The 27,580-nt window shown below is 36.1% G+C and overlaps 1 protein-coding gene across 1 annotated transcript in view; it reads right to left on the bottom strand.

The window, feature by feature from the left end:
* Window positions 1-3,289: 3,289 nt before the first annotated feature.
* Window positions 3,290-27,580, bottom strand: part of Zmat4 (zinc finger matrin-type 4) — a 233,777-nt gene continuing 209,486 nt past the window's right edge. Inside the window, exon 5 of the mRNA XM_076855273.1 lies at window positions 3,290-3,390. Coding sequence (XP_076711388.1) covers window positions 3,290-3,390 — 101 coding nt within the window. The remainder of the gene's footprint in view (window positions 3,391-27,580) is intronic.

Here is a 27,580-nt window from a genome sequence, read left to right as displayed (position 1 = left end):
AATATTTACAGATAAAATTTATAAGTAAATCACTAAAGGCATTGATATGGGGTTGTTTAACTTCTTGTTATTATACTAGAAAATATTTTTAAAATAAAATTTATAAATTATTTTATTTATCCTCTCATTCCAAAATGTCATTAGGAATAAATCTAAATAAAGGGATGCATGACCTCTGCAAAGAAATCTACAAACCATTACTGAAAGAATTAAAAAGACATAAATCAAAGCTGGAATATATCATAATTATGGATTAGAAGACTCGACAGTATTAAGGGTTTTTTTGGAAGCTGACAACTGATTCTAAAATTTATATGGAAACACAAAGAGTCAAGAAATGTAAAGGCAGTTTTAAATAAGAAAACAAAATTAGAAGATCAGAACTATAAGATATTAAGACTTATAAATTTACAGAAAATAAGTAATGTGATATTAAGATAAAGAAAGACAAATATGACACCAAAAGAATACAGACTAGGGAGGCAAAGACACTCATACACACATTCCAGGCTCATTTCAATAAGTGCTACTGGATCATTGGGGAAAAAAATCTGAAATTTTACCTCTCTGTCAAGTTATTCCTAAAATTAACATCAGATGGATCAAAGACCTGATCTGTTGTAAGGAAAATACCATATCATTTTGAACATTAATTGCAGATTATCTTACTGACCATAAGACAAGCAGAAAATTCTTAAATAGAACTGAAATAACTGAAATCATAAAAGAATAGAATGACAGATTGGACTTTATTAAAATTAAAACCTTCTACAACTTATTAAGAAAAAATAAAATGTGGGAGTATAGGTTGGTGGTAGAGGTAACATGTGTGTGTCCCTGGGTTTCATCTCTAGCATCATGAAGAAAAGGAAAACTCAACTTTTGATAAATAGGCAAAAGACTTAACAGGCACTTACATACATGTGTGCGTGCACACACACACCCCTGAGCTTGCTCTCTCCCCTGTTTTCTCTTACACACACTTACATGCATGCACATGATATCTGAATTAAGTACAAGTACAAATGGGAACACATGTAGAGGACAGGACTACTCAAATTACTTTTTTCACAGTTCCCTTGGTTCAGTCTTCAGGGGGAGGGCCGCTGTGTGTTTTGGAGTTAGAATTGAACAATCTTGTCTGCAGGGGAGAAGGCAGCACAGGGGGAGATCTGTCCTTCTGAAGCTACACGTATATATTGAGTCACTTCAGGGAAGTGATGTCCTCTTTTCAAATCCCATCACAGTACTCTCCATTGGCACTTCTCTGCCCTGTGCCTAGGTTCATGGAAATGGAGTGACATGAAAAAAGTAGAGGCAAAAGTCACACCTTGTGGGGATTAGTCCTGCCTCTGCCATTGGCTGTCAAGGTGATGTTTGGTAAGTTACTACATCTCTCTGAGCCTTAGTCTTCCCATGTAAGATATTGGGTCAAAATTTATTTCAAAGGTAGTTACAGGAACAAAATGAGATTATAAATGTGAAAATGCCCAGCACAGATTCCACGACATGGAGTTTTAAATGTAGAGGTGTAGAGAGGGAGAACTTCCTGCAGCTGGTAATACTGTTTGCACTGTTTTTTTGCATGACTCATGCAACATAAGGTCAGTACAGTGTACCTTTTTCTACTTATTAAGAACAATGAATCCATGCTCTCCAAAGATTATAATTTATTCTTGCAAGTATTTGTATGTCAATCTGTACATTAGAATGCATTAATTAGTATCTATGTGGTTCTCTTATACATTAATAATTACAGAGATGATGAAAACATATTATTGGAGGGGGAAGTATGAAACAATCAATAGAAGTAATAAACACAAGTATTCTAGGTATTCTACAGTTATAAAAGACCAAACATATCAAACCATATAAATTATCTTTTTTTTTAAAAAAAAAAAAAAAAAGGACCTTGATAAAAGACCTGTGGGATGGATCAGAGTAAGGCAAGCCATGAAATTGGCTTTGACTCACAAGACAGCACTATACTGAGGAGCAAAGTGAAAGTCAGAAACTAACTCTGGCTTAAATTCAGAGTTTCACACTGGCTTACTTTGAGCCAGACCCCCTATGACCTACATTTTTACAGCATCTTCACAAAACAAGGTCCCTGCATGGAATTTTCCTTCTCATATTATTGCCTGGAAATTGTTATGCATTTTTTGAAATCACAAACTCATTTCATTAAAAATACTTGTGAATTCCTTAATATGTATCTACACTAGATATCAGTGATAAAATGGTGCACAAAATCAAACCATGACCTCATTCTCATGTGCTCAGCCTGTGCACTAATGTCCCTGTAAAACTTGCCTGAGCTGCTTCCTCCCCATCCTTGAAGCTCTGGGTGCACAACATGGTATTGAAGAGCAATCTGTGTGTTTACTGGGCTGTTACTCCAGCCTGGAAGGGGGCTCCACAGAGGAAGGATTAGGTCTATTCATTCTTTCTCCCCCAGTGCACAGCTCAGGATCTGACACATAGTGGGCACTCAATAAATGTTTGTTGGATGGAATCATGCATTATTCATGAGGTCTTGACACATTCAAATCTGTTAAATGAATCTATTTAAGAATATTAGAGAAATGAAAACAATTATATTCAGGAAAATTACATCTTTTTGAAACAGTCTTTGTTTTTCTTATTTTATTAGCATTTTATTAACAGCCCTAGCAGCTGCTTTAAAAATTCCCATATGCTCATAATGTTAGTGGTTTCTAAAAGAATGCATAGTATTAATGTAGTTGAAATGATACATGGTCGGCCTTTTCCTGGGAAAAAATAAAATGAGCTTCCATTTAATTGGAAATAGCTATGTATATAAATGAGTTAATATACCAGGGGATCTGTCTTTTCTAAAACAATCAACAATGGTTCATCCAGAGATGGAAAGTGATAGAAGACATTAATAAAATTTGACTTCATGACACCAAAGTTTGGCACATCCTACAAACAAAGGTAACATCTTTTACTTAAACCATTTAGTATAGATCTAAAAGTTTCCTCAAGATCATAAAAGGTACTGAGTTATTTTTGAAAAAAAAATGAAAAAATGAAATGGCCATTATTTGTGCCCAAAAAAAGGTGAGGGGGGCGGGGAGAAGAAGTCATTCTTCAAGTAATACAAGGAGATTTTGGAAACTTAAGTAGCACAAACATCAAGGGAACTTTGGAGATGAAGAGATGCAATTTCCATCTGCTTATCTTGAAGTAAACAACATGTTTAGCCTTTAGTCATCTTGTAAAAACTTCCTTAGAAAAGGATAAAAAAGTGAAAGTATGAAAGTACCTACTTGGTCTGGTGTTTAGATCCTTTCAGGTGGGCATGATACTGTTCTATTGAATTTAGGGAGACACTGCAGATGGTACATCTGTAATTGCGCCTCAGACCTGTGGACAACAGACAGACCTGGTTAGCTCCATCTGGATCAACCACCTGAATGAATTCTAGAACACTGAAAAGTTCAAGGACAGAGCACTTCCTAGTTCATACCACCCACTACACTTCAATCCCTCCTTCTGGATCCCAGCCAGCAGATCCCTTAGTAGAAGTGTGAGTCTGGATATATTAGAAGCAGCCTACCCCATTTTGAGATGACTGAAATTATGGAGACTTGGTTCTGTGAATTGAAGCAAAGTGTTTCTAGACATTCCATAATTCAAGAAAGCATTCTGTTTTTCCCCCTAAGTCATACTGATAGTTATTGTCATCTCTGAAGTAAAATTTGAAACATCAAAAAAACAAATAAACAACAACAACAAAATTCTCTTTCCCATTCCTTTTCTACCTTTCTTCTATTGGCAGAATAGGAAATACAATTTTAGACATCATTCATTTAGTTTTCCTTTCCATCAAACAAGATGGAAATACCCAGGAGAAGAATAAAACATCAATCTGTTTCACACGAAGTATGCCTTTCCAACGGAGAGTTTAAAAGACAGTTTACTTCATTAATAACAGTATCAACTATGGGCCAGGCACTAGGGATTCCAAGATGAAGAAGATAACTTTTTGCTTTCAAGGAGTTCAGCAAATTTCATAACTATTTTGTAGTATTGACTCATCTTGAGACAAACTTGTGTTACAAACAGCTTTTACTAAATAACTTTAAACATCTGCCACAGCTCAGAGACCCACACTGGAACACTTTCCTTCTGCTAGTATGTCCCTTCAGAGTAGAGAGAAAAGAAAAGTTGGTCATGATCTGAAACTTTGGATTATATCATAGCTCAAATATCCCCAGTTGTGCAACCCACAGAAAGTAACATAACTTCTTCCTAGCCTCAATTTCCTCATCTACAAGTTGAAGACAAGCCCAACTACTTCACAATGCTGTAGTAAGAACTAAGAGAATAAAATGTTTAGCAAGTAAGAGTTATTAATATTGATTTTTGCCATAAAATTCTGGTTTTCCTATTGTAAAACCAAAGACATTAAACAACTGCAGCATTTCTTTCTAATTAATGCATAGTATTTTTTTCTAAGAGGCAAAGCTATTCCCTATTTCCCTAAGAAAATAATGCATCATGGTTTAAAGATCTTTGCAACTTCTTACCTGGATCACTTTATGCAACTTATTTGACTTCTGTAAACTTCTGTTTCCTTTTAATGTTGGACTGAGTGACATATTAAATGTGTATGGGAGGGAGAGCCTGGTATGTAACATGTGATCAATATAAGTTAGCTATGATTATGATTTTGGATAGATATCAAAATGGAATCCCTTATGTCTCAGGGATTTGACATCTTGCCCTGAAGTCTTGAGACAGATAGCAAGTGCACCCCCATTACCAAAGTGAAAGAAGAGACCCCGGGGCAGTTGGGACATTCAAGGCAAATGGGCAAGAACCAGTGTCACACCACAAAGTGACCACTCACTACCGGTCTACAAGGGAGTGAAGAAGAAATCAGAAGAATCTTTCTGAAGAGGGAGCTATATCGTACTGGAAGTTCCATCTTCCCTTCTCCACAGGAAAGTACTGTGTATTTCTCCCCCACATCAAGCCTATCGGAGATGTCTTAATAATGTTACCTAGTGAGCTTGAAGAGTATCTTCTTGCACTTGGAAGCTATGAACTGGAATCTGCACTGGCAAGACCCAAAGTACTAGTGACTGTGAATCATTATCAACTCTGATGGAAAAGTACAAGAGGTGGCAGGACTGGATGTGGCCTGTCTTATCAGAGCTTGTCAGACCAAATTAGTATTTTGTACAGACTATGCGTAGGCTATACATAAGAGCAGCTGATTTAGTAATGTCTTAGATAATACACAAGAGGGTATTACTGAGTTATAGAAGTTGAAGGCAAAGAGACCTCAATAGAAAGTGTTCATCTAGGTACTTAATGTGGCCTCAGATGAGATATTTAGCTGATATTAAGTAACGGTGAATCCCTGATAAAGCCCAAGAGAAGAATCAGTTTGCAGTCCCTTCCATTCAAAGAGCATCTAAACTAGCTTTGTATAGAAGCCATCAAGCTAGCTTCCATTTGCCATGTCTTTTGAATTCTTCACCCTGCATCTGTCATCCCTAGAGGAATGAGAGGAAATCTACTGAAGGGGAAAAAAAAGTGAAGTCCTAGAACACAAGCAAAACTCCAGGCAGAGAAAAAGAGAGAAAACCTAGCATATTTTCTTTCTGACAGCAAGCAGGCAGCCCTAAGTAAAGAGCTGGAAGAGGGGGATACCTGGTTTCTAAAACTTTGGGGGATATTTTTAAAATATTGCTCTATCCTGAATATATTAATAACTATCAATGAGGAGCAAAGGACTCTCTATGACATGAAAGTGGAAGTTCATGACATGTCCTAATTTTATTACGAAGGGTAGGAAAAAATGAACCCATTCTGTAGGCTCACTATTCACCTCATTGATTGTTTTGTTGGCTGAGAAGAAGCTTTGTCATTTGAATCCATCCCATTTATTGATTCTTGGTTTTAATTCTTGCGCTACATGAGTTTTATTAAGAAAGTTGGGGCCTAAACCAACATGATGGAGATTTGGGCCTACTTTTTCTTCCTTAGGTGCAAGGTCTCTGGTTTAATTCCTAGGTCCTTGATCCACTTTGAGTTGAGTTTTGTGCATGGTAAGAAATAAAGGTTTAATTTCATTTTGTTACACGTGAATTTCCAGTTTTCCCAATGTATGATTTTGGTGCCTTTGTCTTATACAAGATAACTGAAGTTATATGGGTTAGACTCTGTGTCCTCTATTCTGCACCATTGGTCTACAGGTCTAGGATATACAATCAATCAACATATGAAAAAATGTTCAACATCCCTAGCAATTAGAGAAATTCAAATCAAAACTACTCTAAGATTTCGTGTCACTTCAGTCAGAATAGCAGCTATTATGAATACAAACAACAATAAGTGTTGGCAAAGATGTGGGGGAAAAGGCACAGTCATGTATTGTGGTGGGACTGCAAATTGGTACAGCCAATCTGGAAAGCAATATGGAGATTCCTTGGAAACCTGGGAAAGGAACCACCATTTGAACCAGCTATCCCTCTCCTTAGTCTATACCCAAATGACTTAAAAACAGCATACTACAGGGACACAGCAATATCAATGTTTATAGCAGCACAATTCACAATAGCTAAATTATGGATCCAATCTAGAAGCCCTTCAGTAGATGAATGGATAGGGAAACTCTGGTATATATACACAATGGAACATTACTCAGCAATAAAAGAAAATAAAATCATGGCATTTGCAGATAAATGTATGAAGTTGGAACACATAATGCTAAGTGAAGCAAGCCAATCTCTAAAAAACAAAAGCCGAATGTTTTCTTTGATATGAGGATGCAGACATATAATGGTTATTTTGTTGGGAGCATGGAGGAATGGAGGAACTTTATTTGGGTAAAGGAGAGGGAGAGGAAAGGAGGGGGCAAGAGGTAGGAATGATGGTGGGATGAGTTAGACATCATTACCCTAAGTATATGTATAAGACACAAATGGTGTGAAAATACTTTGTGTACAATCAGTGTCTCAAAAAATCATGCTCTGTGTGTGTAATATGAAATGAATTGCATTCTGCCATCATGTGTAACAAATCAGAAGAAACTTTAAATATATATATTTTTAAAAAGAAGTGAAGGCAGAGCTCCTCCTCACAAGATAGTTCCAGTCAATATATTTAGAATAAAAAAATGATTAAATTACCATTTTCAAAAACGAACCCTGCAAACACAATTTGAATGGTCAGAGGAGGATAAAAATGAAGTTCCCTTCTGATGACATCACATCTAACAGGGCCTGCTTACTGAAAGTAGCAGTCATCAGACTTGCTTTTATGTCCACAATTGAACAAAGAACAGAGCTTTCTGGGGTCCTTCACACTTTTATGTTCTGATGCACATTTCAGGGAATTCTATGTGCAATGTCCTGTGTAAGCTGGGTTGGTTAGTTTGAGGACTGTTCATTTCAATCACAAGCTGACTTATCTAATTGTTCCATTAACAGCCAATTTAAAGGGGTTGGAGATGAAGCTAAGTGGCAGAGTGCTTGTCTAACATGTACAAGGCCCTAGGTTTAATCCACAGCACTTAAAAAAAAGAGAGTCAATTTAATTATGGAAGAAAAAAAGGATAAACCAACAAAACTACAAATATCCAGGATCTTCTCTGGAAAGTCTAAGGAACCCAAAACTTCTTGGGCATGGCTTCCAAGCTCAGAAACATAATAGACAACTGTAGAATCTTTACTTGCTGGAAAAATGACTGTCAGTTGAGTGCAGATACATCCTCCAGTGATAGTTCTAACCTTCAGATTCCCAGGCAAAACTTGTGGACATGCCAATTCTATAAGTTTTGGATGGACCCGGGAAATATATATAATCCTCATCCCTACCATGTTCTCACATTTTAAAAAGAACTCCCCCCACATACTTGTACTCCTTTGGGAAACATGAATCCATCACAACAATACTGGGTCTTCAAAAGAAAAAGAAAAGCTATTGTATAAAGAAGAGTTCTGAGCCAGGTACAATGGTTCAGGCCTGTAATTCCAATGACTTGGGAGGCTGAGGCAGGAGGACTGCAAATTTGTTACACAGCTTCAGAATATTAGCAAGGCCCTAAGCAACTAAGTGAAGCCCTCTCTTAAAATGAAAAACAAAAAAGAGTAGGGATGTAGCTCAGTAGCAAAGTGCCCCCTGGGTCCTATCTCCAGTACCAAAAGATAAAAATAAAAAATAAATAAAGAGCGCTACTTACATTGGCTTTCCATTTCATAGGCATGCATGATTCAGAAAGATTATCACAGTCCCCAAACCCAGAGGCTGTAAGTTATCACAACCAATGTGGAAGTTGTCTGAAAGCTTATCTGGGGCTGATGCATTCTGCTCTTTTATGCATAGAATCAAAATATGAAAACCAGCTTCAGGCATTACTCCCTCCAGAGTTCACCATCAGTCTTGTCATAATAAACGGTAACTATTATTTATATGAATCCTCTTCAGACTACAGACTAATCAAAGGTCTCCTCATAACAAATGGAGGTTCAGCTTGGCAATAGGCATAAATATTTATGTTTAAAAATGGGCATTTTTAAGAACACCAACAAATCTAAAAAATATTCTAATCTGTTGCTTTCCATAACAGTTCTCATGCTCTGCAGCCATACAGAGGCGTGGGCAGGAAATATTTGGCACTTTATTGCAATGCAAACTACAGGGATCATAAACTGGAAAGGCAGTGCATATAAACAAGAACAAAGGTAAAGAAGGAGCAGAGGAAACCTCCCCCACACAAGACACAGTGTCCTTGGTGGGAACTTAGCACTTTATTAATGTTCAGTTGAAATTGTAATTACTTTGGAATTATACAACTCTTTTTTTTTTCTTTTGAGAACTAGAGAATCTTATTATTAAACCCCAAATGCTAACTTTCTTATTCAATTCATTTTCACAATACCATATTAGGAATATCTAAAGCCCTTGCAAGCCTAAAGGTTATTTCAGCTATTGACTAATGGATTGAAAATATTGTCCCTGCCTTCCAAGCGCTGATGGACAGTGCAGTTAGATAGAGAAGACATGTACACAAGTAAAATGTGCAGATAGACCATCAAAAGAACAACAGGGAGTCTGGTCTTAGACATAATGGGAACAAGAGGAGGGGATTGCTTCTAACTCAGAGGATCTGGAAAAGATTTTTGAAGATACATCACACTTGTATTTATATTTCCTAGCACAGTGTTTATAAAACAGATGGTCCTGGAGAGTTTAGCAGAATGTGTCTTTTCAAGTCTAGCAAAGCTAGATGTCCCTATGGCTCCAACTGCATCCACTCTGCATTAGAGAAACATGATCGAGCCTGTATTACAGTGCCAGGTATTTTGCTGAATGCCAAGAATATAGGAAAGAATAAGACACAGCACATTTGCTTATGGAGTTAATCAGGGAGAAAAACCAGACACAAGTAAACCGATGGAAAACACAATTAAAGGTTGTGAAAGCATTGCACAGAAAGTAAAGAGGAGGATGAGAGGAACAGAAGTGGGAAGAGCAGTGATTTCCTTGTTTGGTTCACAGGGTTCTCTGAAGTATGAAATGAAACCAGAGGATAATGAATGGCCTTTGAGGTGAAGAGCTGGGTCCAACAGAAGTCCCAGAAGTGGAAATGAGCTTGAATCTATCAAGGGATAAGAGGTGGTGGGGGAAAAATTAAAAGAAAAACAATTAAGAGTACAGTTTGCCAACAAAACTGTATTACAGAAATGGTACACAGAGTTCTTTAGGTTGAAAAATTAAGAACATTGGAAATGACTAATATGTGGATATCTCTCTTAAAATTCTTCTCAATTTATTTGAAGACTAAAAACAACTTAAAGTAAAAATCTCAACACTGTACTGTATATTATGATGTATATAAATGTAAAATATACAAGAACAAAAGCAAAAAATGATTTGGAGTGGAACAATACTCTGGAAAGATCATTATGTTTTACATCAGATGATATATATATATATATATATATATATATATATATATATATATATATATAAAATATCCACTCTGAATAGTGATAATTTAAGATTAGTGATCATTCAATGTGATCCCTTAGAACAACCACTAAACAAAAAAAAAAAAAAAAAAAAAAAGAGAAAAAGCAGCCAAAGAAAATAAATAGAATAATAAGAAATAATTAACACAAAAGAAGGTAGGAAAAGAGAAATAAAAAGTAGTCAATAGATGGAATAAACAGAAAACAAACAGCAAATGATAAAACTGAATTGAACCAGGTTAATAGTGAAATTAAATGTAAATTAACTAAGCTTTCAAAATGCTAAAATTGTCAGACTGGATAAAAAAGCAAGTCCCAAATATACACTAAATCCAAAATAAAGTTTCTTTAATATTAGACAAAACAGTCTTCATGACAAGATATTCTATCAGAGATGGAGAGGATGTTTATAATGATAAGAGGTGAATTTCATCTGGAGAGCATAACGTTAAGTATAGTTTAGCTAGTAACAAGGTTGATGGTAGCTGAGGCCAAAATTGACAGAACTAAAGGAAGAAATAATAGATGCTAACCTGCCTATCTCAGTGATTACTAGAAAAAGAAAGGGAAAATCAGTAAAGCTTAAAGAATTCAGAACAAAAGTATAGTCACCTTGATATTTATAAAATTAATATTTGTAAAACACTTCATCCAATAACTGGAAAATATGATCTTTTCAAATGTATATAGAAAGTAGAAAAATGCAGATTAAGCATATGCTGAGCCATTAAAAAGTCTTAGTAAATTTCAAATATTTACATTTTGTAGAGGTAGTTCTTAAATGATAATTCAAATATGTTAGAAAAAAGAAAAAGATTTTTTGAAAGACCTTAAACTCTTATTATAATTCATGATCATTACAATCCAAAGGGAAATGAGAAAATATTTTGAACTGATTGATAAGGAAACACTATATGTGAAAATGTTAAGGTTGGGGCAGTTTTTAGGGAGAATTTTATAGTTTTACTTTAGAAAAAAAAAAAAAACATTCTGCCTTCGAGGGAATTGATAGGAGAGGGACAAAATCTAAAAAGCTTCAATCCTGTGAAACTAGAATGAGACAAGCCAATTAAACCCAAATCAAGGAAAAGGAATGAAATAAAAAAGATCAGAAATCAATAAAATAGAAAAGAAACTACAGGAAAAAAATTATCAAAATTAAATCTGCTTCTTAGGAAACATTAATACAAGTATTATCCCTTAGTAAGTCTGGTGGAGGTTTAAAAAGGAAACACGAATTACCAAAATAAATGACTAAATATCAACATAGATTCTGCAGACATTTTTGAAGGATAGTGAAAAAATATAATGAATAATTTTATATTAAATAAATCAAATGTCTTTTAAAATCCAGCTCACCGGAACATAAGATGTAATGGAAAATCAGGATTGCCATTTATTAACAAAAGTCAATTTGTTGTCAAAACTTTTCTACAAAGAATGTTCTAAACCCAGAGGGTTTCACTAGAGAATTCTATTAAATATTAAGGAATTACATAATACCAATTTTATATAAACTCTTGGGAAATAGGGGAGGAAGAAAGATCAATAGATGCAGAAAACAGCAGTTAAGTTTTTGCATCCATTCATGATTAAAATTTTTAGCAAAGTAGAAGAGAACATTATGTAATGAAGACTATCTATGAAAAACTAATACTGTATCAAATGGTAACAAGATAGACACTTTCCTATGATAAGGAGAAAAGCCAAGAATGTCACTTTTGTTTATTTGTTTTTCAGCACTGGGTATCAAAACCAGAGCTTCCTGCATGCATTTGCTCTACTACTACACTATATACCCATCCCAAGAATGTCACTCTTATCATCTCTATTCAACATTACTCTGGAGATTCTTGGCAGTGCAATCAGAAAAGAAAAGGAAATAATAGGCATGCAGATTGGAAACAAAGAAGTAAAATTGTCTTTAATCATAGATGATACTATTGAGTAGAATGAATTCATTCAGGTCATCACACACAAGGCCAATTGAAAAATAGATTGAATTGTATTTTTTAAATAACTACAATCAATTGGAAATGGTTTTCTAATGATATTTTAATAGTATCAAAAATCACTTAAAACCTTAGGACTAAATTTAATAAAATATGTGCAAGACTGAAAACTATAGGCATCTTTGAAAGAAATTAATAGGAACCTAAATATATACAGAGATATATACACCATATTCATGAACCAAAAGAAACAATATTGCAAAGACATCAGTTCTCCTATGGACTCATCAAAAATATGTTTAAATTCCATAAGGCTTTTTGTAAAAAATAAACACATAGGTTCCAAAATGTATGTAGAAATCAAAAGTCCTAAAATGTCTGAAACAGTTTGAAAAAGAAAAATAGTTTGAGAACACATGCTTGAAGATTCCAAGATTTGCAATAGAACTAATGTGATCATGACAGCACTTCATGATTACAGGATGGACATATTATAACTGAGGAACAGGATAGAGTCCACAACTACATCAGGGTCAACTCATCCTCAACAAAAATGTCAAGGCAATCCAATGGGGGAAGGAAAGATACCTTCAACAATAGAACAACTAGGAAAATGTATGAAACAATCATAAAAAATTAATACAACCCACCTCCCAACACATAATTAATTAAAATTAAAATTGTACACTTAAATATCAAGAACATATTAGACAGCTTCTAGAAAAATATAAAAGGATATCTTTATGAACTTGGAATAGGCATATATTTCTCAGGAAACAAAATGCATTGAACATAAAAAACAGTAAATTGAATTTTATAAAAAACATACTTGTGCTTATAAAAAGATATAATTAAGAAAATAGAGAGATCAGCTACAGCCTGGGAAAAAGTACTTTGCAATACATGTGTCTAATATAGGACTTGCATCCAGAATATAGAGTTAACTCCTACAGATCAATAATCAAAAGACAAATAACCCAATTTTTTAAAGGGCAGAATACTTGATCAGAGATGCCATAAAGAAAGATATAAAAATGATCAATAAACTCATGAAAAAGTATTCCACATCATTTGTCACCAGGGATATGCAAATTAAAAGAACAATTAAATACTACTGACACTACAAATGTCAACATTAAATAAAATGTAAATTACCATGTGAAAAAAACTGGAATTTTGTGTATTCCCAATGAGATTGCAAATGGCACAACTGCTTTAGAAACTCATTCAATAGTCTCTTATGAAATTTAATACGTATCTAACCCTATACAAATTCTTCTAGACATTTGCATAAGAAGAACAAAAACTTTGTGTTTGTGCATGGATATCTTTAAAACTTGTACCAGAATGTTTATAGTACCTTTGTTTACAATTGCCAAAACTTCAAATGCCCATCAATGCAAGAATAGATAGACAAATTATTAAGTATAGGTACAATGGAATAATACCTAGAATTTAAAAAAAAAGATATACTGACTAATGCAACAACACATACAAATCTCAAAAACAGGTGAAGGGGTAAAGCAGACAGATACAAAAAAAGCATATATTGTACGATTCCACTTAAAAAAAGTTCAAGAGAGAAAAGTTATTCTGTGGTAACAGAATTCAGAAGAATTTTGCCTCTGAGGACATTCTACCTTCGAGGGAATTGATAGGAGAGGGACAAAAGATCATTTTTTCAGGTAATGAATATGTTCTATATTTTGGTTAAAAATGGTAATTACAAGGTGTATTAGTTTAGCCAAGATCAGATGGCTGCAGTTTTATACAGAAACCTCAGCAAATTAGAAAGTTCATTTAAGCCATTTTCTGCTCTCATTCACTCTGTCCAGTTTCTGTTGTTTTTCCTTACTGGAATATATAAACTTCATAGTCCTACTGATGTTTTGATAATCTTGGAACCCTCAAAGAAATATTAACATATGTGCTGTATTATGATGTTTTTTAAAACTGGAACTGTATTGAAGGATGATTAATAATATAAAAGTAAAAAAATGTTTTGAATTATTTCTTTCTCCCCCTTTTTTAAATATCCATTAATCAAACTGTCTTGTACGTGCATATGCTATCCTATAGCATATAAAGCAACAGCTTAGTTATATTATGTATGCCACATATAAGCACTGTTGAGTTTCATTTATTCGTTTACCCATTTATTGGCTTACTCTTTGCAACATCCTAACCATAGTTGCAGATACTATTGCTATCCTGATTTAACAGAAGAGGATATTGAGGGACAGACGTTTGCTGAAAATAACAGAGCTAGTGGGAAACAGAGCTGTTTTGGACCTATGCCTTGTGGCTCAGAAGAATTCATGTCCCAACCAAGATGCAGATTGCCTCCTGCCACAGGTGCCTAGGAATAGAATCACCAAAGTATGGATGGCTCATTGGGGATCGTCAGCCAGTATTCTCACACCTGCCTACTTATAAGTGAGAATCAAGTGGGAGTTGTCGAAAACACAAACTACGTTTCACCCCAGATGATTGTGAGTCAGTAAATTTAGACTAGAACTTAGAAATCTGTATTGTTGAAAGCTGCACGTTTGGGGGAAACTGTGGGTCTTGTCCAAAATCCCATGGGGTGTATGAGTTTGCTACATGGTGGACAAGCAGAATTGATTTTGTATGTGCTCTGACATCATTAGTGGCATGAAATTCCTTGCAGTGGAAAGCTGTCTCTTTAACACAGCTGAATTCTACCCACCAGCCTGACTTGTGCTTTGCACAGGTCCCCGGCACAAGTTTATTCTCCTTTTGTCAAATACATGAAATTCTTGAAGGCAGTGATCATGCCCTCTAAGTTTAACCAGGCTGAAAGTCCACTGACACTTGCATAGTGTTCATTATGTATGTGTGCACCTTCCCCATGTTGTCTCTATCATTACCTTTTGGAACTTTTCTGGTTTGATGATGACTTTCTTAAACTTCAATCTCTCAAACTGGAGGTTGAAAATCCCTATTTCATGCTTATCAGTGTAGAGAAAGAGAGTCACTGGCCTTGTACCTATCAACACATTCAAAGCTGTGGGAATGTGTCTGTCTGTGTCTGTTACAGTCCTGATGCACTGGAATCTAAAATCATGTCAAACCTGCTATCAGGCAATTCTCCTAAGTCTTTTCCACAGGTGCTTCTGCTAAAACAAATCATCATTTCTTCTACCCTTTTATTTGATTACTATATATTATTTTCTGCCCTAAATTCCTTCTTAGTGAATTCTACCTATTCCTTGAGGAGTTGCACAGATGGTAGGGATGAGTTGCCACCATCTATGAGTGGAGGCTGCAGGTGGTAGGGTGGGGTGCCATTCTAGCTCTACCATGTCAACAGAAAGGTCAGGACAAGGAATACACAGGTAAACCAGAGTAAGTAACATATAGGCCATATTTAAAGCCGAACAATAGTTAGATCATCTGTAGAGATTGTATAGGGAAGGAGAAGAGAGTGCATTAGAGTGAAGGAGCAACCAGACTTCAGACCACCATTGATCTGTGGTTTCACGGTGATGCCCAAGGCAGGAGCCAGGCCTGCATGCATCTCTAGCTCCTGCTGGATCTCCACCTTCCGTAGTGCTGAATCCTGGGTCAGATGTGGGTGGAGGAACCTGGTGCAGGAACTTAGCCAACCCTGTGGGTCCCCCATTACTGAGACGACAAGCACTAAGACACTCACAGCTTCCTGTTTGTTCTTGCAGGTTGCAGTTTCCCCTCACTGAGCCCATGTGTCTTTGCTTTCCTGTACCTCACGTGAGGTCCATTCCTCCATCCTGATGTCTGGCCCAAGGCACATCTAGAAGAAATAATCCACTGCCTCATCAGTCTCATGATGGCCTAAGGTCTATCCATGAGGATAAATTTCTTGCTCTGTGTCAAACACAGTGGTTATGCTTCCCAAAGGACACTCACTGACACAGAATCTAGAGTATCAAGGAAGATGAGAGAATAAAGCTTTTCTAAAAGCACAAAGAGATTGTTATTATCATATGTAATCCTCAAAAACACCTTATGAACAATACTAGCTTGCTTTACCAATGAGAAAACTATAGTTCTAAGACACTAAAGTCATAGAAATAGTTAAGTGGAAAAAAACAGATCTAAACTGACTTATTTCTCATTTCAAAGCTAATGACCTCAATAACTAGGACCTTTATAAGAGAAATGAGAGTAAGTAAAGGGAAGTAAAAGAATTCTGTTTTTCTTTAAAAAAAAAAACTTACTTTAACACAATCATGTAAAATAGAGTATAGCTTTAGTGATTGAAATGGGAGTTAGAAGTCTGGAACACCTGTCAGTTCCCCATCAAATTCCCAGAACAAACTGAAGGTGCTCCAAGTAAGGGACACCTCTGTGGAGTGGAGCTGGGGAACCATAGCAGTCAGCCCTGTGACCCCTCATAAGGACAGCATGAGGAATGCTGACACATCCAGTCTCAGACATGACACTGTGGAAATGGCTCTTCTCTGTGGGTTTAATCTAGAAAACCTCACTAAGATCAGTGTTTGCCACAGTCCAAGTTAAGGAGCCTGTATTAGTCTATTACTCCAAACCATATTCATTCCAATGTACAGAATGTTTAAATGTGTAGTCTTCTGAATTCAACCCACTGCCTGCAGGCATAGACTGCAGGGTACCAAACAGTCAATTAAACAAAGAACACACATTTTTCTAAAACAATTCTTTCTCTATTTAAATAGTATATATGCAAAGCTTTGAAAATAGAATCAGGAAGCAAATGGCTTTCATCTCTAAAAGCTGTTTCCAAACAAACAAAATCTAAAGATAGGGAATAAATTCATTCTCAGTAATTAAAAGACAATTTTAGCCATGTTGGAAGCCTGACCCAAGAAAGGGCTAGAAAATTATCACCCTACTGTGAAAAATTCAGAAAGGACAGAGTAGTTTTTCCTAAATATTTAAAGAGCTACTACATCAGAAGAAGATTTAGATGTATTCTATGTGGCAAAGCACAGATGATACATTTTTATACATTGAGAAATGTAGTCTTTAAGATGATTCTTATTACTATAATTTCTGCTTGCAAGATACGAGGAAAAAAAACCAAGAAATTGAACTGTTTTGTCTTTGTTTTTGTAATCGAAATTGAATGGCTAGAAAACAAAAATAAATACAGTTTCTCTGAAGCAATCTATCCATTAGGATTGTACTCAAGTGATTTTTAACTATATATTAAATAACAACGAATGTGGGAAATACCTTCTTGGTCTGGGTTTTGATGTGATATAAATGGAAATTTATAGAACGTGAAATGTGCTTTTTCCTCTGCGTCCCATGGCAACGCCATAGATCTCAATGCATATAGCAAGCAATCACATTACAAGGCAATCTCTTATGTATAGTATTTCCATAGAATTTATTTTCTCTAGAACACAGTTTTTGATTACCGATTGCTTTATGCATGAAGTGGACAGGATGCCCAACATGAAATTGTGGATTAGGGCATCAAGTTAAATAATAGGTTAGAGTAAGGCTCAATTAGTTGATTGTTACTCTCCGGGGTTGGTAAAGAGCAAAGTGGTGTGCAGGACAGAATGAATAAGTCTATGAGCATGCCTCTTGTCTCTGCTCTCCACTCCACAGTGTGACTCTTCCAGGCTCTTATTTCTTCTGGAGGTGGGGGTAGGGGGAGTAGAATTCTTGGCTCCTATGACTTCCTTTGTTAAGAATCAGTAGTAGTGATAGGTCCACAGCTGTCAAAACATCCTGTGTGTCTTTCAGCTGCCTCTTTTGAGGACACAGTGATTGTCAGCTCTGCTACAGTCCTAGAGTATCTTCACCAACTCTGAATTTGGAGCTATATGTGCTTTGGAATTGCAGGGTGACTTGCAAAAAAACCTAGTCCAACAAGGACAAAGTTGAGATGTGAACAGCAAAAAAGTCTTGATTGCCACTATGTGCTTGTAATCACTCAGGTCTAATAAATCAGATTATGCTCTTTCCCTCTGTCTCTCATATCCAAGCTGGTTGTAGGTACACAAACATAATCTGTGCCATCCTCACAGCATTTTCACTAATCTGTCTCCCCCGTTTGCAGACGTATGTCTGATAGCCAGGTCTTTATCTCACTTTCACCAGCCAGCCAGCCAATTCCACGTTAAGTCCTGCTTCCCAGCAGAACTGTCTATTGATAGGGCTATTTGAAATTTAAAGATGTAAAAGAAGAAAATACCTTTAAAGGTAGAATTTTAGGCTTGACCAGTTCTGTTAGCAGGAGCTCGGTGAGAGTGGCTCTCAAATCATCACAGCCAGATCACTGCCTGCTCTGCCTTTCCCCTGGGCCAGGCCGACACTGATACCAGGACACCTGATGGCCCCTTGTGCTTTTCATAAGTGACTTTTCTCTTGGACATTTGACAGGAGACCTCACAATTTAATACAATTATCCCAGTGCCCTAACCTCTCTATAGAAACACCTGATCTCACTTGATCTGCAATGTCACAGAGAATAATGGAATTCACAAATTATACATGAGACAAACTATCCATATTTCAAAAACAAAACATTGTAGAAAGTTTAGAAAATTAACCCAATAATACCCAATGGTGGGGGGTGCTGATAATAAGAGAGTTTGTATGAGCACTAAATTAGTTTCTATAAGCAAGTAACTTAGAAAAAAAATAGCTCAATAAATACAGACAAATGGATATTGTTAATCATGAGAATCCTATGCTTTGGACTAATATAAAGACCTAACTCATGAATGTAATATTTCATAATAATTTAATATTCTAGAAAGAACTCTCATTTTTAGCATCCTCAGTCATATTCAAATTATTCTGGCAGGCTGCCTTCTCTACAGACGCTGTTCCTACACATCTTTTGACAGGTCAAATGCTTCCTTATATACTAATCATCCTATATATTTGCTTGGCATTGAATTGAATTGAAAATTATCTCTATTCTTTTTTAAACTTTTTTTTAAACATAGAAGAAGGGACATTACATAAACTGCTTCTAAGAAATCTATTGACAGAGGATCTCAATATATTTTGCCTGCTTTGTTCTTAAATTGAGTGATTGAGGCTACTGCATAGGTAATTAGCTAAGTTCATAAATTAGATAAAAAGGGAAAAGCAGAGGGAATAGTGAAGGTAGTATAATTGCATCCTTTTATTCTTACAGAGAACACTCTAGGATCCATCTGAAGGACCTGTTTTTGTTGTTGTTGTTGTTTTGAAATTTTCCCTCTTCTATCAACAGCCTCTGTTAACAATGCCATTTGTTCTCTTGGGTCACTATGAACACTGAACAGGCAATGGCTTTGGTGAGAGTAGTGATTTCTTTTCTACTGTTCAAACTGACTTCCCTTCGAATCTGATGTGCCCAAATAGAAACATTTTTATATATGTAATTGTATATTGTATCCCATATCAATACTTAAACTACTCTTGTGGCCATGCATAGATGTGGGTACAGCAGCCTGAGAGACGCTCCTTACCAAGGCGGAGCAAGGCAACCCTGCCTCTGGTTTCACCCTTCTTGCAGAAACTCAGAGGATTCAGAGAGTAGGGGGCAGTAGAGTATAGTGCAAAAAAGTTGGCTGGGGTTTGAATCTTAGGGACTAAGATTCAAATTGCCATATCTGTCCATGTGGCAACCTTAGGCAAGTCATTTAATACTTCTGAATCTAGTTTTCTCTTTTGCAAAATAAAGACAACAGACACTACTAGAATGAGAGGGTTTTAGGATTTAAGATTATAATCTATGCATATATGAGAATGATGGAAGGATGGACCTATTTCTCCTATGAGCAATGATCTGGTGAATTCTGGTTAATTCTAGCCATGTAGGAAGGGGAAATGACTTAATAGAAGTTACCTCAAATAAGGAGAATTGACTGTAAGTATACAGAGAGGTCTAGATAATGGGAGGACTTGCAGGCCACCAGATGACTTTGACTTTTGATCAGCTTATGAGCCATTAGGCAGAATTATTAACAGGATCACTCTGACAACTGTGCTGGGAATTGTCTAAAAGGAGTGGTGAGATAAGAGCAGAAACAGGGATTCTGGTGTGAAAGCCAATTGAAATAATTCAGATTGGAAATTATAGTGGCCCAAACAGACAGGTAAGCCCACAAGGCATATATAACCAAACACGACATTAGACTATTCCCTCACTCTCAAGGAAAAAAAGAAAAGCATCAGAACCTTAACCATGAAATGTCTAAAACCAAAAGCTCTTTCTTTTCTCACAACTACTGCACCATAGTCCTTGGTGTTCAGTCTGGTTTACAGAGACTCAAGTTATACCGTCATCCTTGTGACCTTTTACAACCCCGTGCCACTGAGCAAGACATTCTGTTCTGAGTCTTGAAAATAAATTCAGAGTCTATTCTTATACTTTTAAAACCTTGCTTTAATTGTGGTAGAACACACACAACATAAAATTCGCCATCTTCACTATTTTTAAGAATTAAGTTCAGTGGCATCCAGTACATTTTGTTGTGCAAACCATCACCAGCATCCACTCACAGAATTTTTTCCATCTGGTAAAGCTGAAATTCTGTAGTCCTTACCGTATCTTCCCATTTCTGAACTCCCCTCAACAACCCATGGCAACAACCATTGCACTCCTTGCTTCTATGAAATTGACTACTCTAGGTCCTCATGTAATAGGATTCAAATAGTCTTCATTTGTGTGTGGGACTGATATATTTCACTTGGCATATTGTTCTCAAGGTTCATACATATTGTAGCTTGTCTCAGGATTCCCTTCCCTTCCCACATGTGGTTTATCCATTCATCCACTGATGGACACTGGGATGTTTGCCCCTTTTGGACACTGTGAATAATGATGCTATGAACATGCGTATACAAATATCTATTTGAGTCCCCATTTTTATTTTCTGAGATATATACCTCAAAGTAGAATTTCAGATGAAAATAGATCCAGAATCTATTTTGAAGGCTTCTGTTGCTACTAGCCCATGTTAAAGCTCCCAAAATTTCACATTTGAATGATTGTAATTGGCCTTCACATCAGTCTCCCTGCTTTATGCTGTTCTCCTTTTGATAATTCTCAGCACAGCAGTCAGTGATCTAGTTAACGTTTCAGCCCAGTGGTTTCCTATCTGAGAGCCAAAGTCATCACAGTGACCTGTGAGTGCTCACACCGCCCAGTTGCCCCCTTGACTCTGCCTCATCTCCCTCCACTCTCCCCTTACATGCTCCTGTCCAGGGCCTTGCACCTGCTGCTGCATTGCTCAGTGACCTCAGGCCCTTCAGTCTTCCTTCAAGTCTCACCTTCTCAACTCTTCCAGCTAAACTGCAAACCTCCTTAGTCCTCCTTCATTTTTTTCTTATCTTTCTCCATAGAGCTCAGCAAAATGTAACATATTATAAATTTTACTTTTTAATTTTTTTTTTTCTGAAATGCCGCACTAGAATCTTCAATTCAGTAAGGCAGATTTTCTTTGTTTTTTTCTTTTGTTAACTCTTTTGGTCCCAAGCCCAGAGGAGTGCTTGACACATTCTAGTTACATTTGCATGGGCACTTGGATGAACTAATAAAATGGAAAAAAGAAAAAACAGTAAAAGTTAGCACAGATAAAATGAACTCTGAAAAACTGCTTAATTTTTAGAGAAACAGCCAAATAGTCTTTTTGTTGTTTTTGTTGTGTTGTTACTTGGATAGGAAAATTCACTGGGCTATTGTTTTAAATTTCAAGGCAACTTAAAACTAATACTTGCAAGTGAAGAAAGGAGTTTCTGGAGTAACTATAATCCCCAATTCTAATCGTTCCCCTTGAAAAGAAATATTTAAAGGAGTGAAAAGTGTGAGTATTTTTAAAACTCAAGGAGTTTTATAATATTAGATTATATAAGTTTGGAAAAAAATAAAGAACACTTTCAACAGTTTGTTTTCATATACCAATAGGTGAATGATATGCTTATTTTGAACATGAAAGTAATACACAATGTATATTTTAAAGGACACAATGAATTTATTATGAAATTCCATGTGAACATGTATGGGGATATAAATAGAATATTAGTTCTACTACTCAGAGATACAAAATCCCAACAGCTAAAAAGTGCTTCCTGAATGCCACAGCCAACAGTTTCTAAGTATAATTATCAACAGGTATTTGGACTGTTAAAGGGGTTTTCCTGATTAGCTAATACAGATGATTAATATTTAATAATAGTTACAATTTGCTGGGGGGTTGAGGTTGACCAAAAATAATTAATTTAATAAGATAAATAGGCACAAAGCCATTAAAAATTAAAAATTTGAAATTTTCTGAACTCCTACAAATGTTTGACATTGGCTTCTATTCTGAAATATTTATGAAATGAAATCTTAAACATCCTAGATTCTCTAATTGTAATTTTTTTCTTCCTTTTCTCTCCTTTTTATCCATTGCATTTTAATTATCTAACACTCTGGCCTCTTGCACTACATGGTAATAAACTTCTAGAGAACAAGGACTGTCTAATTTATTCATGTATTTCTAATATAGGGTTTGGTACATAGTAGGTATTCAATTTGGCTCTATAATTAAGGTTAACTAATAAGACTATAATTGTAAAAATCACACATATACAAACACACATTGACACACGCATACATATACAAATCAACACATACCCATGTGTGCATACATACAGACACACCTAGAAAACCCATGTATACATACATGTACAGATATACACCAACTTTCAAGAGCCTAGATTCCCTAGGTAAAAGTGGAAAATTTTACCAAAGAAGGAGCTTCCTGTTATTTAAGGAGTCTTCTTCATAAAAGTATATTCAATTGTACTTTATAAGACATTAAACTATACATGAATATTATATATTTATAGATAATTTCACCTATTAGATAACTAAATGAAAATAAAATAAAGGCAAGATGCAGGAAGACAAAGTTAAGATTTTCTTCTGTTTGGTGAAAACAGGTGAACATCTCATGTGTTGACATCCTATCATTGGGAAACGTCCTCTTCCTTTGAACCTAAGAGCTGGAATATGCAAAAGACTGCCTAAGTGTGTGGCCCTGTGGTTTCCTACATGTGGCTTTCCTTCCGAGGGCTTTGCTTAGGAGCGGGTGGGAGGCTGGGCTGAAGACCTCTGAAAGGCAGATGGAAGGAGGTGCTTGCTCCAGTATATGCTGCACAAGGAGAATCTGGTGGGGAAGCAGGTGGGCTCCCCATCATTCAGTCCACTAGAGGCTTCACTCCCAGAACCAGCCCCTTCTTCTGACTGTGCTTCCTTACGATGAGCAGTGTCTGAGGCATCCCCTCAGTCCTTTCAATAGTGATCATCTCCACTAATGTGAGTTTACAATTTCTCTTGGTGCTGATCTCTTCAAAGTAGTACAAGTTCATTTTTTCTTAAGTTTACATCTCCCGTTTAAACTAAAGGCTGCCTCAAGGCAACAAGAGCATCTCAAAAAATTTATATTTTTATCTAGGCCACACCTGCTCACAAAGTGGCTATTTAATTAAAAACGTGTGTATGCAGGTGACAGAGAAAGTTCAAGAGGATGCAGGTGTCAGAGAAAGTTCATTTTGGCCTTACTTTCATAAGCCACATACCACAATCTGCAACTTCACCATACCTGACATTCCACTTAGGACTAAAGTCAACAGGTAAGGAAGGTACATTTACATTCAGATGCTCCATTATTCTGACTTGCTTTCTTCCCTGAGCCAAGCTAACCTCTACATTCTTCCCAAGATAAAATGGATCAACTAAAGCATTCATACCACTCTGTAAAGGATAGGTCCCAGCGCACAGAGTCTTCCTATTGGGGTGAACCCAGCTACTCTCAACGGCAAGTTTAACCTCACTCTTGTCAGTCTTTGGCTGGCATCCTGCCTCAAGCAGAAAAGGTGAGGGAGTTCTAATCACACACTCCAGCACTGAGCAGTGAGTACTACTTCGTTATCGCCTGATCTTTTAGTGGAGCTTTAGTCTTGACAACTGGGTTTTGAAGGATGCCAAAGGCTTAGAATCTCAAATGCTATCACCTCCCCAAGTCCAGAGGCCAGTTCCTTGACTTGGAACTTGTCCCAGAGAGGTGTTTATTTCCTCATGTCCCCTGCCATCCCTTTCCATCCCAGTTGTACCAGAGCCCATCCAGCTGCTCCGTTCATCTCTTGAGTCCTAAGAAGGTGAGACTTGAAAATGGGTCCCATTTTCAGTATCCCTTATTGGTTGGATTTTTTAGTTATTCAAAGAAAACAATTTAGTGGAATTGAGTACACAAAAGGCAATGTTCAGCTGATGTCCCCTTAGAAACCCTGAAGATCTGATGATTCCTCATTGAAAAGTTTAAGATTCTGCAGGTTAAGGGAAAGTCAAGATTGCATTTCTGTGGTTTTGACTGAGGAAGTCAGCTTTTTCTATTTTTTTTTCTTTCTTTCCTTTTAACTTTAATGAAATCCTGCAGTCCGGGGCACAAACAACCATCACAATAGTATTTTATGAATAATGTTCTAGCAAACTTCTCAAGGTATCCATGGTAAAGAACCAGATTTTTCCCCCTTTTTTATTGACTTAATTTTCAGTATGTTGCATACCATACTTGGCAAAATTCAATAAAAATTAAATTAGTAGGGAAATAAAAACAAAATCAGTAAAACATAAGCCCAAAGTTTTATGATCAGATTCAACAGACTTAAAATTACTCTATAAAGTTAACAGTTAAATCGTTCTAAATGCTTATGCTCAATTTGAGTATGTACTTGTATCTTCAAAGATGAATGAAAATCAGTTGTCAGATCAGCATCAATCCATACTTAATAAGAATGCCTTCATTGCCCCTACACCTTCCAAATCATGCTCCATCCATACATTGGTACACTCCTACCTCAAGGATCCCTGAAATGGACTAATAGACTGGGTATTTTACTGAACAGCAATATGCTGAATACCATCCAAGTGTTGCTCACCACATTCTGCCTTTCAGTAAGAATTTACTTTTAAAACCTACATGAATACATATCAGTCTGACCTATACCATCAGGTTAAATCACATATAAATATGCCTCACTATGAAAAAACACCAAGATGAGCTTTTTTTCCCCCTGTGTTTTTCTCAATTTTCTTCTTTCCTACCCTGACTTTCTTGATTCTATGATAGATAAGTGATTTGTAATCCTTTGGTCTATCGCTCCTCCTTACTTGCAGATTTGGATCTTGCCTTCCTCCTAGTTTCAAGCCTTATGAGTTCACTGGATTACACTTAAGAAGATATTCCAAGTTCCAACTATGTCCACAGAGCCCCAAATCAGTGAGGAAGATCACAGAATTTTCTGCATCAAGATTACACATGGCATTAGATCCACCACTCTTAACTTGTTTACTCTATCCTGACATAGTTAACCAGTTCCAACCAGCATCTCTGACTTTTTATAATTTTAGAAGATAATGAATGCATTTCAATTGTAAAAGATCTTAGATTGTTTAAAGGATCAAAACAAATAAAAATATATTCCAATAATTCTAATATTTATAAGCAAAACTAGAAGGAATCCACAAATAAATCCCCACTGATCATTGAATCTAAAACTTGGGAAGCTTCCATTTTATACAATAATTTCAAGAAATGGAGAAAGTATTCATTGAAGTACAAATGAACACATTTAAAGAAAACCAAAAAAAATTTATTTTTCTTGCACAAAGAACACTTGAGTGTATATTTATCTTTGATCCTAGATCAAATGAATGAGCCTTTGTAAGTTTAACATGCCTTAGGTAGATAGAACATTACAAAGCAAAAATTGGTTGTATGAGGGAGCTAGGCAGAGTTAGTATTTCATCCTATGAGGGGATTTCCAAAGGTAATCAAAGACATCTTCCCCATATGGATAATCAGCCAAATCATATACATTGTTTTTCAATGTATCTGTCTGTGAAGTTTGATTGCCAGTTGAACCACTTATGGGAAAATGTGTCATCTGCTTCACTTGGTTGAAAGCAAGAACAATTTCATTCATAAATGACGTGAATACAATTTAATTTTGTTATCTTTTCTGCTTTGTGAAAGTCCTGGATTTCACACAGATATAAGCACTTGATGACCATACACTTGCCATGTTTTCCTTGATTCTGTAAATAATAGATGATGCTGCATGTAATTTTTAATCTTTGGACATATCTGATTTACATTCACATGTTCTATAAACAGCAAAAAGGAGGGAATATAGATAGTGAATATAAAAAGCAGGCTGTGTGCAACCCAGGGTAGTGCTAAACTTTCTCCTATTCCTACTCTTAAAAACCCTTGTGCGTTTTTGGCTTGTCTTAGATCAAGGGCATGATACCTGCTGTGGACATTTCTCCTTATCACTACATAACAAATATACAATTATTATTTTCAAAGACACCCAAAGTAACATTTGCACTTTTCTTTGAGTTCCTGAGAACAGAGGTCCTTACTTAATTGAAAAGTTCCTTCTGCAAATGTAAAAGTTGTGGAATTTTTTGCTGTAGAGAGTCACTTGAAAGTAGTTTTAATGGACCATGTAATAGCTTATTTGACTGTGCTCTTTTATTTTAGCATAAGAGCATAAATATTCTATTCAAATGTTGAAAATCTATTCAAAGCAAAAATACAGGCCCAGCATGTCACTACAGCATTATTTAGGTTGTGGTCCATTTAAACTACATCAATGTGTCATCGTTAATCGTGTCTGTCCGGAAATTTTACATATTATCTGTGGGATACATCTGATCTCTGAAATCCACATTTCAATTTATTGTCCGGTGCATGTAATCACATTTAGAAAAATACTATTATGTTGTACACTATATCAATGTAGGATTTCCTTCTGGAGAAAATGTTTGTATAGGGATTCTTAGTCTCAGCAAGGGGAAGGGAGATCCATAATGTTACAAAGTAAAAATTTTGAATGTTCAAAATAGTTTCTCAAGAGAGGTAAAAAATAAAATTTTAATATCATTTAGTTTAGTTTTACAGACAAGAAGCTTGAGTGTACCACTGAACTGGAAGTATTAGTAGGGTCTGGAACTTATCCTGTACATCTAGAAGGCCAATTTTTCAGAAAGAATTTTTTTTAATGACCAGACTTCTGAAAACAACCCAGGTCTCTAGAGGTGATGGGCCTGAGGTTTCTTGGAGACACTGAGGCTTCTCCAGCCTCCCTGGATGAAGGGTTTCACTTCCTTGACCTGGACCCCAGCTCTTCCAACCAGACTCTCTATAGTTGCATTTTTAATTGATTTTTTAAAAAAAGAAATGACAGCAGAATGCATTACAATTCTTATTATACATACACAGCACAATTTTTCTTATCTCTGGTTGTATATAAAGTATGTTGACACCAATTTATGTCTTCATACATGTACTTTGGATAATAATGTCTATTACATTCTACCGTCCTTGCTAATCCCCTGCCCCCTTCCTTTCCCTCCCACCCCTCTTCCCTATCTAGAATTCATCTATTCCTCCCATGCTCCCCCTTCCTACCCCAGTACGAGTCAGCCTCCTTATATCAGAGAAAACATTTGGCATTTGTTTTTTGGAGATTAACTAACTTCACTTAGCATTATCTTCTTCAACGCCATCCATTTACCTGCAGATGGCATGATTTTATTCTCTTTTATTGCTGAGTAAAATTCCA

The sequence above is a fragment of the Callospermophilus lateralis genome, chromosome 4 (assembly GCF_048772815.1).
Source record: "Callospermophilus lateralis isolate mCalLat2 chromosome 4, mCalLat2.hap1, whole genome shotgun sequence".
NCBI lineage: Eukaryota > Metazoa > Chordata > Mammalia > Rodentia > Sciuridae > Callospermophilus > Callospermophilus lateralis.
The sequence above is the reverse complement of the archived record's forward strand: the minus strand, read 5'-3'. Positions and strand labels throughout refer to the sequence as shown.